General features: G+C 41.6%; 1 protein-coding gene across 5 annotated transcripts in view; it reads left to right on the top strand.

The window, feature by feature from the left end:
• Positions 1 to 15,702, top strand: part of LOC134220438 (protein couch potato) — a 549,209-nt gene that overhangs the window by 502,831 nt on the left and 30,676 nt on the right. For 4 of the 5 annotated variants that reach the window (XR_009981899.1, XR_009981900.1, XR_009981902.1 and 1 more), the window contains exons 5-6: positions 2,672 to 2,819; positions 9,009 to 9,211. Coding sequence is in view for 1 of the 5 variants with exons in the window: in XM_062699497.1 (XP_062555481.1) it covers positions 2,672 to 2,819; positions 9,009 to 9,169 (309 nt within the window). In the remaining 4 variants the exon portion in view is untranslated. The remainder of the gene's footprint in view (positions 1 to 2,671; positions 2,820 to 9,008; positions 9,212 to 15,702) is intronic. The other variant, XR_009981901.1, reaches the window with a different exon arrangement.

Here is a 15,702-nt window from a genome sequence, read left to right as displayed (position 1 = left end):
TATTGCCGTGTACCATTCTCAAAGCTTTATACTAAGTTATCCTAGCCCAGATCCAGGAGAAGATCGATGCGACTCTCTGGCGGCAGCAGGCCAAATTCCGTGCTAGTAGGTCCTATGTGGACAATTTGGCCGAAAGGGTCATTTGGCCGAACGGGTAGTTTGGCCGAACACGTAATTTGGCCGAAAGGGTCGTTTGGCCGAAAGGGCCGTTTGATCGAAAGGGTCATTTGGCCGAAAGGGTCGTTTGGCCCGAAGCGTCATTTGTCCGAAAGGGTCATTTGGCCGAAAGGGTTATTAGGCCGTAAGGGTCGTTTGGCCGAAAGGGTCGTTTGGTCGAACGGGTCATTTGACCAAAGGGTAATTTTGCTGAAATGGTCGTTTGTCCGAAATGGTCATTTGGCCGAAAGGGTCATTTGGCCGAATATGACTTTTGGCCGACATAAGACATATGGCCGAATAGGTCATTTGAAAAATGAGAAATCAGGAGTAAGAGAGACTTCTCAATTCTTATTCCTCATTTATCACTTCTCACTGTAAAAAAATAAGGAGCGCGAAGTGAGTAGTGAAACGTATTTTTAGAGCGAGAAGTGATAAATGAAGAGTGAGAAGTGAGACGTCTCAATTCTCACTGTAAAAAACAAGGTGCGTGAAATGAGTAGCGAGACGTCTCACTACTCACTTTGCGCTTCTCACTTTTAACAACGAGAAGTGATAAATGAGAAGTGAGAAGTGAAACTTCTCACTTATCACTCTTCATTTTTCTCTTCTCACTGTAAAAAGTGAGAAGCGCGAAGTGAGTAGTAAGACGTCTCACTTCACGCACCGCTTTTCACAGTGACAAGTGAGAAATGAGTGAGAAGTGAAACGTCTCACAGTGAGAAATTAGGAGTGAGACTTCTCACTACCAACTTCGCACTACTCACTTTGAACAATGAGAAATGATAAGTGAGAAGTGAGACGTCTTACTTCTCATTCCTATTTTCTCACTTTTCAAATGACCTATTTGGCCAAATGACCTATTCGCCAAATGATCTATTCCGTCAAATGATCATTTCGGCCAAAAGACCCTTTCGGCCAAACAACCTATTCGGCCAAATGAGCTTTTCGGCCAAATGACCCTTTCGGCCAAACGACCCTTTCGGCCAAATGACCCTTTCGGCCAAATGATCCCTTCGGCCATATGGGCTTCGGCCTAATGGTTTGTTCGTCCCGTTACGCTGGGATATGGATACTCTGAAGTAGTGCGTAACGGTGTAAATCCTGTCATATCGCCAGGCTCGGTGCAACACTGAAGCTGACAATATGACGTCCCTAACCCCGAATCCCAAGGTGTCAGGCGACTTGAGGGGATGAATGGCCTGGGGGTGAAACAATTAGCCTGGCAGTTAACGGAGCCTGTAATGGGTTTGAACCAAACGACCGTTCCCCTGAAAAAGCTACACTTGAAAAAGATGAATCAAGTTGAAAAGCAGGCCATTTTCCAGTTGGAACTTAAAGCCATTTAAGAAGAAGTAGATGATGATAATGATAAGAGGAAGAACCGTGATATTGTTGAGAATTTGAAATAGAAACTGCTACAAATTTCTCATTGAAGCTTCAAGTTTCCCATAAAAAAAAGCTGAAACGCATATTGAAGAAGAATTTTTCGTTGAAATTATTATTAATACTTTAGGGATTTTTTGGGAAATTCAGAGAAACTCTCTCGGGGACATTCAAATGTTAGTGAAACCTTTAGAAAAATTCCCGTTGAAATTCAGAAGGTTCTTCTTCTTCTTATTATTGGCACTACATCCCCAATTGGGACATTGTCGCCTCGTAGTGTTCAACCAGCACTTCCACAGTTATCGACTGCAAAGTTTCTAAGCCAAATTAACATTTTTGTATTCGTTTATCATAAGGCTAACACAATGATACTTTTATGCCCAGGAAAGTCGAGGAAATTTCAAACTAGAAATTTTACTATACTGGATTTGCTTTGTAGTCGCGCATCTCTCCACACGGCTAAGGAAGGTAAAATGTTCAGATTCAGAAGGAAGTCATGAGTGAATTGAGAAATTTTTTCTCGGGGAAATACAGACAAATTTATTTGGAATGAACATTCAAGGAAAATCGAGAAGAATTTAAAAGCATTTCTTGGGAAAACTCAGAACTAATATTAGTACGAAGCAGTACATGACTCTGACAATATGTTCACAAAAATAAAAAAAATAGACATTTCCTGTACAAAATGGTTTGCTATTTTCTACTAAGTAATAAGTAAACAAAACAACTTTTATTATGACAATACAATAATATTTAAAAAAATGAAATCTGTTCGGGAACCTATAGGATGCATACTTAAATATCAGACTTTGTCAACAAATAGTTATTCCAGTGGCGCTGTATCTCGAAACCCCCCTTAATAATCATCCCTTGACAATCAATTTTTGGACTTCAATTTTTGTTGAAACATTTTTGTCTAGAGCTATTTTTTGATACTTTCCAATTCCCATTTTGTTTCGTGATTAACCAAGTACTAAAAATGCGAAGAACGTTCGTACTATTTTTGTTTGTACTTTTTTCAAGACTATTGAATTTTAACAACTCTGTGTACCAATACTTCAACCTTCCCTCTACCAACAAACTCAAAATGTTACGAACACAAAAATCAAACCGAATATAAATATTGCAGCAAGGTGTACGCTTCGATCCTGATATGCCCCAAACAATACGCTTGGAATTCGCCAAGAGTAACACTAAAGTGAGCAAACCAAAACCACAACCTAATACAGCGGCCACAGCTGCACATCCTGCATTGATGCACCCACTTACTGCTGGACGTAAGTACTTTTTATGTTATTCTCTTTCTCTCTATCACTTTTCCTATCTATCCGTCTTTTTCTATGTTTTCCCTCACACATCTACTGCTGTAACGTCCCTCAGAAGAGCTTTTGACCCCCCTGTCCCATCACTCACATTTTTATAGCAATCTTCTCTGTCCGCGAGCAAACATATCTATGTAGCATTAGGGTATTGAACCAATTCGTTATGAGGTCCAAGGATGATCACCTGATTATACTCTGCACCTTATACCATCACCAAGCGGCCGATGCCGCGCTACGTATTTACCTTATTTGAGATATTTTGTCATCAGCCAACTGTATAAATAGTTATTGGTACATAAACACACCCACATACATATTTCTCACCACTCAAATGCAACCGCAGCAAACGACGTAGCTTTAGTTGAGTTCTTATTCCTGATGCTAGTTCCTGGCTTGTAACGCAAACACCGAATTTACTGTACACCCCCTCCTACAGGACACCTGGGAATGGCACCGAAAAGCACCAATTGATGGCACCATTTCTAGGGCTGCGTTTCCAGGAATAGGTTAGCGGTAGAGGAAGGTGTTCTCGCCGGTGTGTATTTTTAAGCGGCGTCAAGTGGCTCATTTGGTTATAATTTCTATAATCCTCTTAGCAGCGATAATGATTTAATTTTTGTTTGGTTCGATTCATAAGATTTCAATATTCTTTTAAGGGGCTTCCTGACATTCCAAACGAATTTTTGATTTTTGATAACAGGTTTCTGACATACGAAAGCTTTTAAGAGTACTGTAATTCTGAGAAGAAAAAAAACTTTTACTTTTCAGGATTTTGATGTGATTTATGTAACGGACAATGCACTAATTACGTAACGGACGGAGCGATTTCCACCACCGACTCGAAAATCATTGAACCGGTTAGAAACCAACGAACAATTGGGATGGCTATATTTCTATAGCTATTTATATTTCATAAAGGATACCGGATACAATACACAACGAATTGTTCAGTTACGAATGACAATCCGATGGTCTCTACTAACACTATTTAGCTCACATCATCCAACGGTCATCAAAAGAATGACCATAAGTTTGCTATTCGCTCTGTTCCGAGCCCAGTTGACTTGAATGATCAATTGGTTTGAACTTCAATATGATTTGGGGAACATAGAACATCTTGTTTGGAAATATCTAAATTGTAAATCATGCTCATGGGGGCCATGAGCCTGAACCTTTGTGGACCTGTAGGGACAACATGGGTTGCTATTGGCTTTGTATTAAACCCAGTTCAACATCTATTGCGGCATTATCGAGGGCGATGTCCAAGAGCTCGGGGGTGCGCTCCAGCAGACGTAGTTTACTAGCTGGTGTTGCCTATCTTCAAATAACTGCGGTCCAACTTGGGCATCGACGCTTAGCGTCGATTGCAACCTTCAGAAGCTAAGAGCACCCACATGGTGATGTGTCTAAGAATGGTAAGTGCTTACCGCACGGTATCACAGAATACATTTTATGATATTTTACTGTCGTGGTGATTTTACAGCCCTCAGGCGGAGCATCAGGGGATTTTGAGTGGGGAATGATGATGACCTGGGTCTTCGCCGCGTTGATCCAGATTTTACAGCTGGTGATGTATTATGTCAGGATCAGGACATTCAGTCCTCATTTGAGTTGTGCCTCTAGCTGATCATTGTATGTTTTTAGATGAGACAGGTGTAATCTGCGAACAGAGACAAAATATCGCTGGAGGTTTTGGTATGTCAAAGGTTAACAGGTTAAACAGCAGGGGCCAAAAGAGACTGCTCTGGGGGACACCTGCAATGATGTCATGTGCTTTGGAACTCGCTCCGCTGATGGAGACCCGAAATGTCCTCGCCGACAGATAGTTGTTGATGATTTTCACCTGATAGCTGGGAAGATTATAGCATTGTAATTTGTACACCAGGCCATCATGCCAGACATTGAGGGCGTATGTAACTCTGATCAGTTGGTGCAGGGTTAATCGACCACGTCGGAAACCAAACTGTTCCTTGAGCAAGATGATGAGCTGTTCGGCAAAGTGAAATAACCGGCGATGTATCGCCTTTTCAAACACCTTGGATAACCCTGAGAGAAGAACGATAACTTTTGGACAGGTTTCAGGGTGGGGATGACTTTCATTAACTTCCAGGGCGGGAAATAAAACTGAGACGAGGATACTGATAGATCAGGGAAAGGTGCTCGAAAAACAAAGCACTCATGTGTTAAAGTTTCAGATTCAGATTGTTGTTGTCTTCATATTGTAGATCCAGTTGAAAACCGAACTGAGCTCTCGCGACAATCACATTTTCTCCCATTTCCGGATGTCGCAACTGCATCGCGAGTAGTGCGCATCTATGCCATAGCCGTGCGCCATCGTACGCACCACTCGCGATGCAGTTGCGACATATAGAAATGGAAGAAAATGCAGTTGTCGCGAGAGCTCAGTTTTCAACTGGATCTATAATATTTCTCGATGATTTGATATACACCTTTAGTTCGCTAGCTGAGATCTCCAACTCCTCCGAGAAGTTGTTGGACAACGTCGACAATCCACCGGATAAAAAGCGCAAGAACCAGCAACTGAAGACGACACACAGGTGCATCCAGAGTGGAAGAAAAAATGCCCGCCTGTCTTACCACGGGCGTTCCGGCGAATTTGCACCCAAACATTCGCCAGCTGATTGTGAAGAGGCTGACAAGCACTTTTAAGATCAGCAGCGAAAGCGTGAAAGTGATGCTGGCCTACAAGTACCATCACCAATCCATGGTGGAGTTTCTCGAAGTCCACAAGTATGAACTTTTCACTCATGATCACTCCGGCAAGAACGCATTTAAAGCTTCGTTGTATGGGTGCCCCGATACGGATGAGAAGGAGCTTATCACCGAGCTAGAGAGTTGCGGCCTCAAACCTGTACTCGCCGTCCACAAAACCGCTCGCCACGACAGGTGGAAAAAAAATACCAAGATCAGCTCAGATCTGGTCCATCTGGTTCATCTGGACGCATCGTACGACTCGACTGGTCGACCAGGGGAAGTGGTGTGGCCATCGATCTTCGCTACTACATCAATTGTCGTCTGCCGCCAAGTTTAGAGCTGAGTGTCATCGAGGACATCGGTGTTGTAGTTACCACTGCTGTGGGCACAATCATGCTCATCGCGGTGTACTATCCAACTCAAGCCAAATCTAAAGATGAATCATCGGCCGCCCTTCGGACATCGTCAAGCTAACGCGGAGACAAGGCCAGTATATCAAAGTCGGAGACCTGAATGCGTAGCATCAAGCCTGGGGCAACAGTCGTGGCAATCGAAACGGCACCATCTGGAGAAACGACATGAAGGAAGGCCACTAAATGATCCTGAGACCGGATTCACTCAGCTGTGTCGGTCCGGAGTACGCGCAACAATAGACCTGTACATAACAAACATAAACTACCATGTTTCGCAGCCGGTCGTCTACCAAGAGCTCAGCTCGGGTAACTATCCGGAAGTGAGCTCCTCGGTGAATCGGGATCACCAGTCTCATCGACTGGGTTTGGTTCCAAAGGTGCGTGGACGACGGCATGAACTATCAGCGTCATTAGGAAACAATGGAGGGAATCGACGAGCATCTACACTCCATCCAAGAGACATTGTCCCAGATCCGTGAACACGGGGAAGGGGCATTTGGCCGAATGCCACTAGGCCGAAAGTTGTTTGGCCGAACAGACCATTATGCCGAAAGTCATTTGGCAGAATGGGTCATTTGGCCGAAAGGGTCGTTTGGCCGAAAGGTTCATCAGGCCGAAAGTCATTTGGCCGAATGGGTCGTTTGGCCGAAAAAGTCATTAGGCCGAATGGGTCGTTTGGCCGAATCGGTCGTTTGGGCGAAAGGGTCGTTTGGCCGAATGGGTCGTTTGGCCGAATGGGTCGTTTGGCCGAATGGGTCGTTTGGCCGAATGGGTCGTTTGGCCGAATAGGTCGTTTGGCCGAATGGGTCGTTTGGCCGAAAGGGTCGTTTGGCCGAATGGGTCGTTTGGACGAATGTGTCATTTGGCTGAATGGGTCGTTTGGCCGAAAGGGTCGTTTGGCCAAAAGGGTCATTTAGCCGAAAGGGACGTTTGGCCGAAAGGGTCGTTTGGCCAAAAGGGTCATTTGGCCGAAAGGGTCATTTAGCCGAATGGGTCATTTGGCCGAAATTTCTCTTCACACTGTAAAAAGTGAGAAGCGCGAAATGAGTAGTGAGACGTCGCACTACCAACTTCGCAGACGTCTCACTTCTCACTCCTCATTTATCACTTCTCGCTGTCAAAAGTGAGAAACACAAAGTGAGTAGTGAGACGTCTAACTACTCACGTCGCGCTTTTCACTTTTAACAGTGAGAAGAGAAAAATGAAGAAAGAGAAGTAAGACGTCTCACTTCCCACTTCTCTTTTCTCATTTCTCACTTCTCATTGTGAAAAGTGAGTAGTGAGACGTCTCACTACTCACTTTTCACAGTCAGAAGCGAGAAATGAGGAGTGAGAATTGAGACGTCTCACTACCCACTTTGCGCTTCTCACTTTTTACAGCGAGAAGTAATAAATGAGGAGTGAGAAGTGAGACGTCTCTCGCTTCTCGATGTAAAAAGTGAGTAGTGCGAAGTGGGTAGTGAGACGTCTCTCTACCCACTTCACACTACTCACTTTTTACATCGAGAAGCGAGAAATGAGGAGTGAGAAGTGAGACGTCTCGTCATAATATTTTACTGTGTACATTATTGATACGCTTGCAATGTGTGTGTGTCACGTATTGGTAGAAGCTGACATGAGGGTCTGGTATACAAGATCCAAAAACTACCTGGTGAAAATCATCCGCAATAAACAGTAACAATAGCCTTGGGCCCTGGATGTTTACCTGTTCACCTTAGATAAGCAAGCACTCCCAGACACTGTCCCTGTATACAGACGACGGCACCATAGCTTATTTCGAAAAAAAAATATCTATTGAGAAATCGACTGTATATTTTTTTTTCGATTTTAAGGACGGCTACGCAGTCTTGAATTATTGAAACAAGATGTATATTTATCCGACGTTTCGACACGGGGATGGTGTCTTCATCAGGGGAAAAATAAAAAATATCAAAACTCTAACAAAAGAGTTGCGATTAATCCTAGAAGTCCAAATGGGTTATCTCATCAATTGGAATATTTGTATCAACGCTGCAATGACAAAGATCAGCTTACAGCTCAAGAACGATAAAGCAAAAATGGGCCCGGAAAATCTGCCAATTGTTTGCACAGGCTGACAGTCAGCATTTGGGAATAAGAACAGCTCTCGGAGAAGTAGAAGAAAGGGGTGCTATGCTTTTTGTACAAGAAACTAGGGCAAACTGTGCTACTAGGGCAACGATGGATAGTGAGTTACGATACACGAGGATATCTGCAACCTGGTCTAAGAATTCATCTACCTTGGATCCTTGCTAACGGCTGATAATAATGTAAGTCGTGAAATACGAAAGCACATAATCTGTGGAAATCAGGCCTACTACGAGTGCCAGAAGAAATTGCGGTCAAAAAAAGTTCATACTTGCACCAAATGTATCATCTACAAAACGCTCATAAGACCGGTGAATATCGAGTTCGCCAAACTCTACGGCCAACCCAGTATGCAGATGGTGTTTAATGCTGGAAGGGAACGATGGGTAGGGCATGTTGCAAGAATGCTGGACTGCAATCTTGCAACAATGGTATCCGCTTCCGATCTTACAGATACTAGAAAGCGTGGAGCGCAGCGAAGGAGATAGGCAAACCAGGTACAGAACGACTTGACGTGAGTTGCATCCGAGAATGAAGAGATGTGGCATTGAACCGATATTGTGAAAATAATTCTTGTTATGTTACCAAATAAAATTTTATTTCGCAATTCAATTTAATCATGTATTGGAATGTAGCTGATCAATAGATATTATCCTTAAATACTTTATCAACCACATACAGTTATTACTTATTCTGAATTATAACCAAATGTGCCACTATCGTACCACTGCGCCCTCAAGATATGTTCCATTAGTTCTACAACAGCAAATATAAAATCCGTTGCTCGTCGAATACAATACTTTCCCTCAAACCAAAGCTCTCATATTTTCTTCAAACAAAATCCTATTTCTTTATTCAATCATTGTACGTACTCCTCGCAAGAACACGTTCTAACTTGAACTTTTGTCAGACTTAGGTACTCCGTTTTTTCCTGGGAGCCACGAGCTATGGCATCATCCGTTAGCGTTCTCGGCAGCCGCTGCTGAGCTGCCTAGTGCTGCCGCCCTGCAGCATGCGACACTCGTCCATCCGGCACTGCATCCTCAGGTCCCGGTACGGTCCTACCTCTGACTAAATACGGACAAAGTTCTCGAGCAGCAGCCAATGCACCAAGTGAGTATGAACCCACCCCGAACTCCACGGAGTTTGCTCTTTGTCGCCCCTATGTACGTGCAATTTGTACGCTTTCCTTTTTATGATTTTTGTTTTCCAGCCTGTATAATAGATCACCTCTTATACCCTTTTTTCGTTTGTTTGTTTGTTTGTACACCCAACTCGTCACCACTCACCGTCAGCCGAGATTCGAATGAAAACTTTGACACAATGCCAAAAAAAAAAACAAGAAGCATTCCAGTCATGATGGAAAACGTGTTTGTATGTCCGTTCTTAGAAATCGCCTCGGGCCATAGAATAATGATCCCATACACGAAATGAGTGGGGAGAGTGTATTGTACATAGAGAGTTAGAAGCTTTTCTTTCTCTAGGCAATGAAGCACCATGAGAATATGCCCTCTTAGAACAAACTAACCCATTGTCATCAGCATCTCCGTAACACTTTGCTTTTCCATACAAAAACACGATTACACTCTAAACACCACCCGGCACCCGTGGAAGTTTCCCTCTTGCACTTTGATAAAGCACATGTACCGACACAGGCACTTTTAATCTCATCTCAGCTTTTTACACAACTATCCTTTTCCATCTATTTGAAAACAGACCCTCGAGTATCCCAAATGACCCACCCTCCTCAAACCTTCCAAAAACCAAAAAAAAACGTAGTGAAAATATACCATTTCTCATACTCCATGTGTTCTCGTACATATGCTATCCCAAAAACCGTCGTCCTTCCTCTCATTAACGCCCTCCAGTCGCCAGTTCACATATCTAACAGGGCGGGTGAAGCTTTCATGAAGTTGACAGGGAGCATGAACACAGAACTTTACACCTTAATTAGCCCATCATAATAGCTAGTCTTCCTCAACAACGCTAATAATGCTACTTTCACGAAAACACAAGTGTTTTTCAAGAGACTCCCTCGTTATGGTACACAATTGAGCTAAGAGCTTAGTATTCTCTTCAACCAACGGTGGCTCTGTTTGGAATTTGGGTCACGCTTATTAATTTCGAGAAATGCTCCATTGAATGCAGGGAAAATCGCGTCCTCTGCTCAGCCAAACACCGTTTAGCACTTTTCTCAATTGCCATTAACTTATGTCTCGGAGCGATTCAATTTATCACCTGTTTAAATAATCACTTTTTTAATTAAAACTTGATTACTATGTAAATTGAGAGCTCTTTCCCGATTGATTTGCTCGTCCTATAACGGCCAGCTTACTATCATTGAGGAAAACTATGTTGAGAGCCTTTCTAATAAGCCGGGACAAAGTGGGAAAACTGACTGACGTTCGAGGAACATTAAAACACTAAATACGAACAAGCAAATATGGGGTTGGTTTCTGAAAAGAAGCTGATTGCAATTAAAGGCATGAAAACATTATGTGGTAGAATAGCAGAATACTAAGTAAATTTCATACAGAATCATGTTTTGAATCATCATACTTGAAAAAGAAAACTGAGTTGTTTGTTCATATGAAACATATTGACATTCTCACTGTTATTTCTTTTAGTTGAAAGAACATAAACGATTCTGGAATATCAGATAATCTCCTTGTTTTTTAACTAATTTGTCAATACGAAAACACTTTTTGAATTGTAAATATTTGAATTTTAATCGTAAATATAAAATAAAATACATGTTTTGATCAAATTTATTTTGCTTGTATAATTTGATTGATCCCACTTAAATGAGAATATGCCCTACAGATTTTGTTTCGATAATACTGGCGCCGTTCAGCCGCATAGGAAGTGCTCACTAAAAGACAGATCCCCTTCTAGACACCGCATGCCGGCCGCATCAGATAATAGCTTTTCCCCATCCTATCACTCTCCGGTTTCGTGTCAGCTTTGATTCACTGCGGAGGAGTCCGGACGAATCATAAAATCTGTCATCATTATGACACGGATAAGAGATAAACTTATTTTTCACTCGCTTTCGGTATTTAGAATAGCTTATCTGCCATCTTCACCGAGCCGAGAACCTCTGTTGGCTTGGCCTTTCATATTTGTCCTCCCATCCGGCCGGCGAGGACCGGTTAGGCCAAGTTTATATTTCCCTGCGGTAGATCGGGCTGCTTGATGAAAATGAATCCCCTTTTCCCATGGCACTCATACATAAACCAGACCATAGCAAAAACCGATCGATGTCAGCAAGACGATGAAAATTAAATGAACTCAGACGGACCATTTTCATTTTGTTCCAAATCCAATCCGGGCGTACTGGGATTGGATAATCTCCGACGGCAGACTTTCACACTTTCTCTTATCTATCTTTAGAAAATCTAATTGTGATATAATTAATTTGCAAATCGGGCGCTAAGAGGTTAAAGGATCAATTTCCTCTGCCATGAGAATGAGATTTGTTTATTATAACAATACAAAGTATAATGAATTGAAGTAAAATCGATCAAAAGAGGAGTTGATCACCAATTTATTCTATCGTAAAAAACGTACAATAAAAATATGTTATTCTTTTAATATTATATATTTTTCGTTCAATTTTCGAATAATCTTCAGAAGACTGGGGGAGCTTTTGGTATTTACACGAATAATGGATTTTCACCGAAAAACCTTCGGAGCCTTCATCGGAGCCATTCTTCGGAGTTTCTCCGCAAATATCTCCGGAATGTTCATGGGAAAATCGTTGGCATTTGCATCGACAATTTTCTGGAATTTCCGGGGAATTCTTTTGAATATCAAAGGTTTTCATTGTAAATTCTTAGAAACTTCTTAGGAGTTTCCCCCAGCGATTTTTCGTAATATTCACTAGAATTTCTTTCAATTTCGGCGTAAAAATGTTCAGAATTTCCACGAGGAATTGTTATTTAATTTCTACGGGAAATTCCTTGGAATGTTCAATGTAAATACATCGAAATCAACACTGACAATTGTTTAACCTTTCCACGGGAAATTCTCTGGCCATTTGCTTGGAATTTCCATAAGAAATTGTTAAGAATTCGCACGGGAAACTTTTTTTTTCACGGAAAGTTCCTTGGAATAACGAAGGGAAATACTTGCAAACATCTTAGGGAGATTCTTTGGATTTCCCACCGCAAATACTTTGGAATTTTCAGGGGAAATCTTCGAAATTCCCACTTGAAATGTTTTGGAGTTTCCACAGTAAATAATTCGGAGCTTTAACAGAAAATTCTCAGTTTCCACTATAAATTCTACAGAGCTTTTTTAAGATTTTTTTAAGGAGCATTCTTTGGAATTTTCAAAGGATTTTTTTAGGAATTTTCAAGGCAGGGCTTTGGCAATTGTCCCACAATTTCCGTAATAAGTTTCTATGGATTTCCACGGGAAGTTCTTTGCTTGAAATTTCTAAGGAAAAAATAGTAATAGCCTTTGGAAATTCTGGAAATGAAATTTTATGAAATTTCCGAGCAATTGCCCGTGGAATAAAATAAACAACTCCCCGTGAGAATTCTATAAAAACTCCGAAGAACTTTTGGTGAATAGTCTGCAGATTTTTTCGTGGAAATTTCGAAACATTGTTCGAGGAGATTCCAAAAAAATTCCCCCCCCTCGTATTCCGAATAATTTCCTGGAAATTCCAAACAGTTTCCCATGTGAGCGCTAGAGATCTTTTTTTTAATTTTTCGAGAGGTTTCTTCACAATTTTCAAGGGGTTTAGTGCTTTTCAAGGCAGAGTTTCTGGGATTTCAACGCGACATTCTTTGGATTTTCCACTGATTTTTTTTTTTTATTTTGACAGATTTTTTTTTCTTTTATTTCTACGGGATTTTTTTTGGAAACTCCACGTGAAATTTTTCGATAGGGAATTCCACGTGAATTTTTTCCAAAGGATTTCTTTTAGACCTGTGCGCCGGGCGGCGGCGGCGCGGAGGCGTTGGCCGGTGTGGACTAATTTCAAGTGTGCTTGAGAAGTACCTCAACGAATTCCTCAGGAAGTTCTTCCAGAATTTCGTCCGGATGTTCCTTCCCTAGCAGCATGCGTGTTTCACATGGGGTACGACAACTCATATGTGACCAGCAACTATAAAGTTGCTGCAACCATTTTTTCCTGACTTGCTCGGGTCTAGGATATCGTCCGGAAGTTTCTTCAGGATGTCATCCGGAAGTTCCTCTAGGATTTCGGCCAGAAGTCCTCTAGGATTTCGTCCAGAAGTTTCTTCATGATTTCGTCCGGAAGTTCTACCAGGATGTCGTCCGGAAGTTCCATCAGGAATTCGTCCGGAAGTTACTCCAGAATTTCGTTCAGAAGTTCCTCCAGGATTTTATGCCGAAGATCTTCCAGGATTTTACCTGGAATTTCCTCCAGGATTTCTTCCAGAAGTTCTTTCAGGATTCCGTCCGGAAGCTCTACCAGGATGTCATCCGGAAGTTCCATCAGGATTTCGTCCCGAAGTTCCTCCAGGATTTCGTCCGAAAATTCCTCCAGGATTTCGTTCAAAGGTTCCTCAGGTTATCGTCTGAAAGTTCATCTAGAAGTTCCTCCAGGATGTCGTCCGGAAGTTTCTCCAGTATTTCGTCCGGAAGCTCCTCCAGGATTTCGTTTGGAAATTCCAGAAATTGGTCCGAAAGTTCCTCCAGGACTGTTTTTGTGACGACTGTTTATTTTGTATTTTATTAAAAACCGGCTACTCAGTCTTAATTTAGTAAAAGGAGTATGTTATTTACCCAACGTTTCGACACGAGGAGGACACAATCCCCGTGTCGAAACGTTGGGTAAATAACACAGGTAGAAAATCCACTAAAATTTACGCTGAAAATCATGCATATAAATGGAACGCCATTATTAGCATAATTCCACACGAATTATAACCTAAATGTAAATAAATTGTAAGCATTTTTTTTATTACTTTCTTTATTTGGTAGGCACTCTGTGTTACTTAACCGCTACTGTGCCGAGATCTACTGTGGTATTCTGCAGCCAGAATCCACACAGAATCTATTTTTAGATTTTTTTTCCATTGTTCATTGTTGTTGTCGTTGCTTGTCCATCTCACCGTGAATCCATTGTGTCCATTTTGTCCGTGTCGGGAATCCAATGATCGTTGCATTGTTCGGTTGCCATTTATCCGGGTACGTTGGAGGAATGCCTCCGAGAAGAACAATTTGTCAGTCGTCATCAGGCAGTCGTAACAATAAGTGAGGGCGCTCCCCAATACGCCACCGTATAGGCTGCGCATCCGGCGACTGACGAGGGTTTGGTGGAGGGGCTGGGAATCGAACCCATGACCAGTCGCTTGTAAGGCGAACGTGTAGCCAACTACGCTACGGGACCCCTCGTTTTGTAAGCAATCTTGTTAGGAAAATGACCATTTCAGCGTAGGATAGACGTAATTTCCGCATGTTAAGTTTTACGCGCTGTTATTTTTCATTTTTTTTTGTGAACATACTCGTTTTACTAAATTAAGACTAAGCAGTCGTTTTTCACTAAAATCCTCCAGGACTTCATCCGGAAGTTCCTCCTGAAATTTTTCCGGAAATTCATCCGTGAGATCCTATGTGATTTCTTCCCACAATTCCTACAACATTTCCATCGAAATTTCTTCAAGAAGCTTTTTTAAGAATTTTCTTAGAAGGTTTTCCAGGAATTCCATCATAAGTTGTTCAGGTAATTCGTCTAGAAGCCCCGCAGTCAATTCCTCCGTAGATTTGTGCAGGAATTCTATCGGAAGTTCCTGTAGTACTGAATTGTGAGAGACGTCAGATTTTTACTTACGTCCGTGTACTTAATGGAATAGTGTGGGTTTAAGTCCCACCGGCAGTCGAATATTTTTTCGAAAGATCTCATAAAAACACCTTAAAATGGCAAACTTAACTATGTGTATCAAAATTCAAAATCTTTTTCAAAAAAAAAGTTCAAAAGTTCAATTTCCTCCAGAAATTCCTCCAAGAACTCCTAAAAAATTACTTCGAGAACTCTCCAGAAATTTCCACCGATCTCCTTTTGAACCTCACACAAAATTTCTAACCCACAATCCGGTTTTTTTCGGAAACATCTCTTGGTTTTTTTAGGTATACTCATGGAAATTCAATTGCGAATTTCTCCAGAAAATAATCCGGATTTTCTGAGATGTTTCTACAAAAAACCTCAGGAGAATAGTTCTGGAATTCTTCTGTAATTTCTTCAGAAATTCTTCTGGCATGCTCAAGAAAATTCCTTTGGAAATTACATATTTGAAGTTATCCGACAATCGCCACATAAACATTTACTACAGTCCCCACAGAAATTCCTTCAGAAAGTTCCTAATTTTTTCCGTTCAAATTTGGTCCCAGAAAATTCTTCAACAATTCTGCCTTCTCGTCCTCGAGTTTCTCCAGAAATTTCCTCGGAATACTTAAATAAATTCCTCCACAGTTTCTCCAATAAATCGCTTCGGAAATTTGTTTTTCTCCAGTCCTCCAGTAACTGCTCCGGTATATTCCTCCAGACTGATCTCCAAATGGATTATTTGAAAGAGTTCTTTAAAGATTTCATTAATCAAGCTCTTCCTGAAGGATTTCTTGAAAAAGTT

The sequence above is a fragment of the Armigeres subalbatus genome, chromosome 3 (assembly GCF_024139115.2).
Source record: "Armigeres subalbatus isolate Guangzhou_Male chromosome 3, GZ_Asu_2, whole genome shotgun sequence".
NCBI classification, from domain to species: Eukaryota; Metazoa; Arthropoda; class Insecta; order Diptera; family Culicidae; genus Armigeres; species Armigeres subalbatus.
Note: the sequence above shows the minus strand (reverse complement) of the source record. Positions and strands in the feature narration are given on the sequence as shown.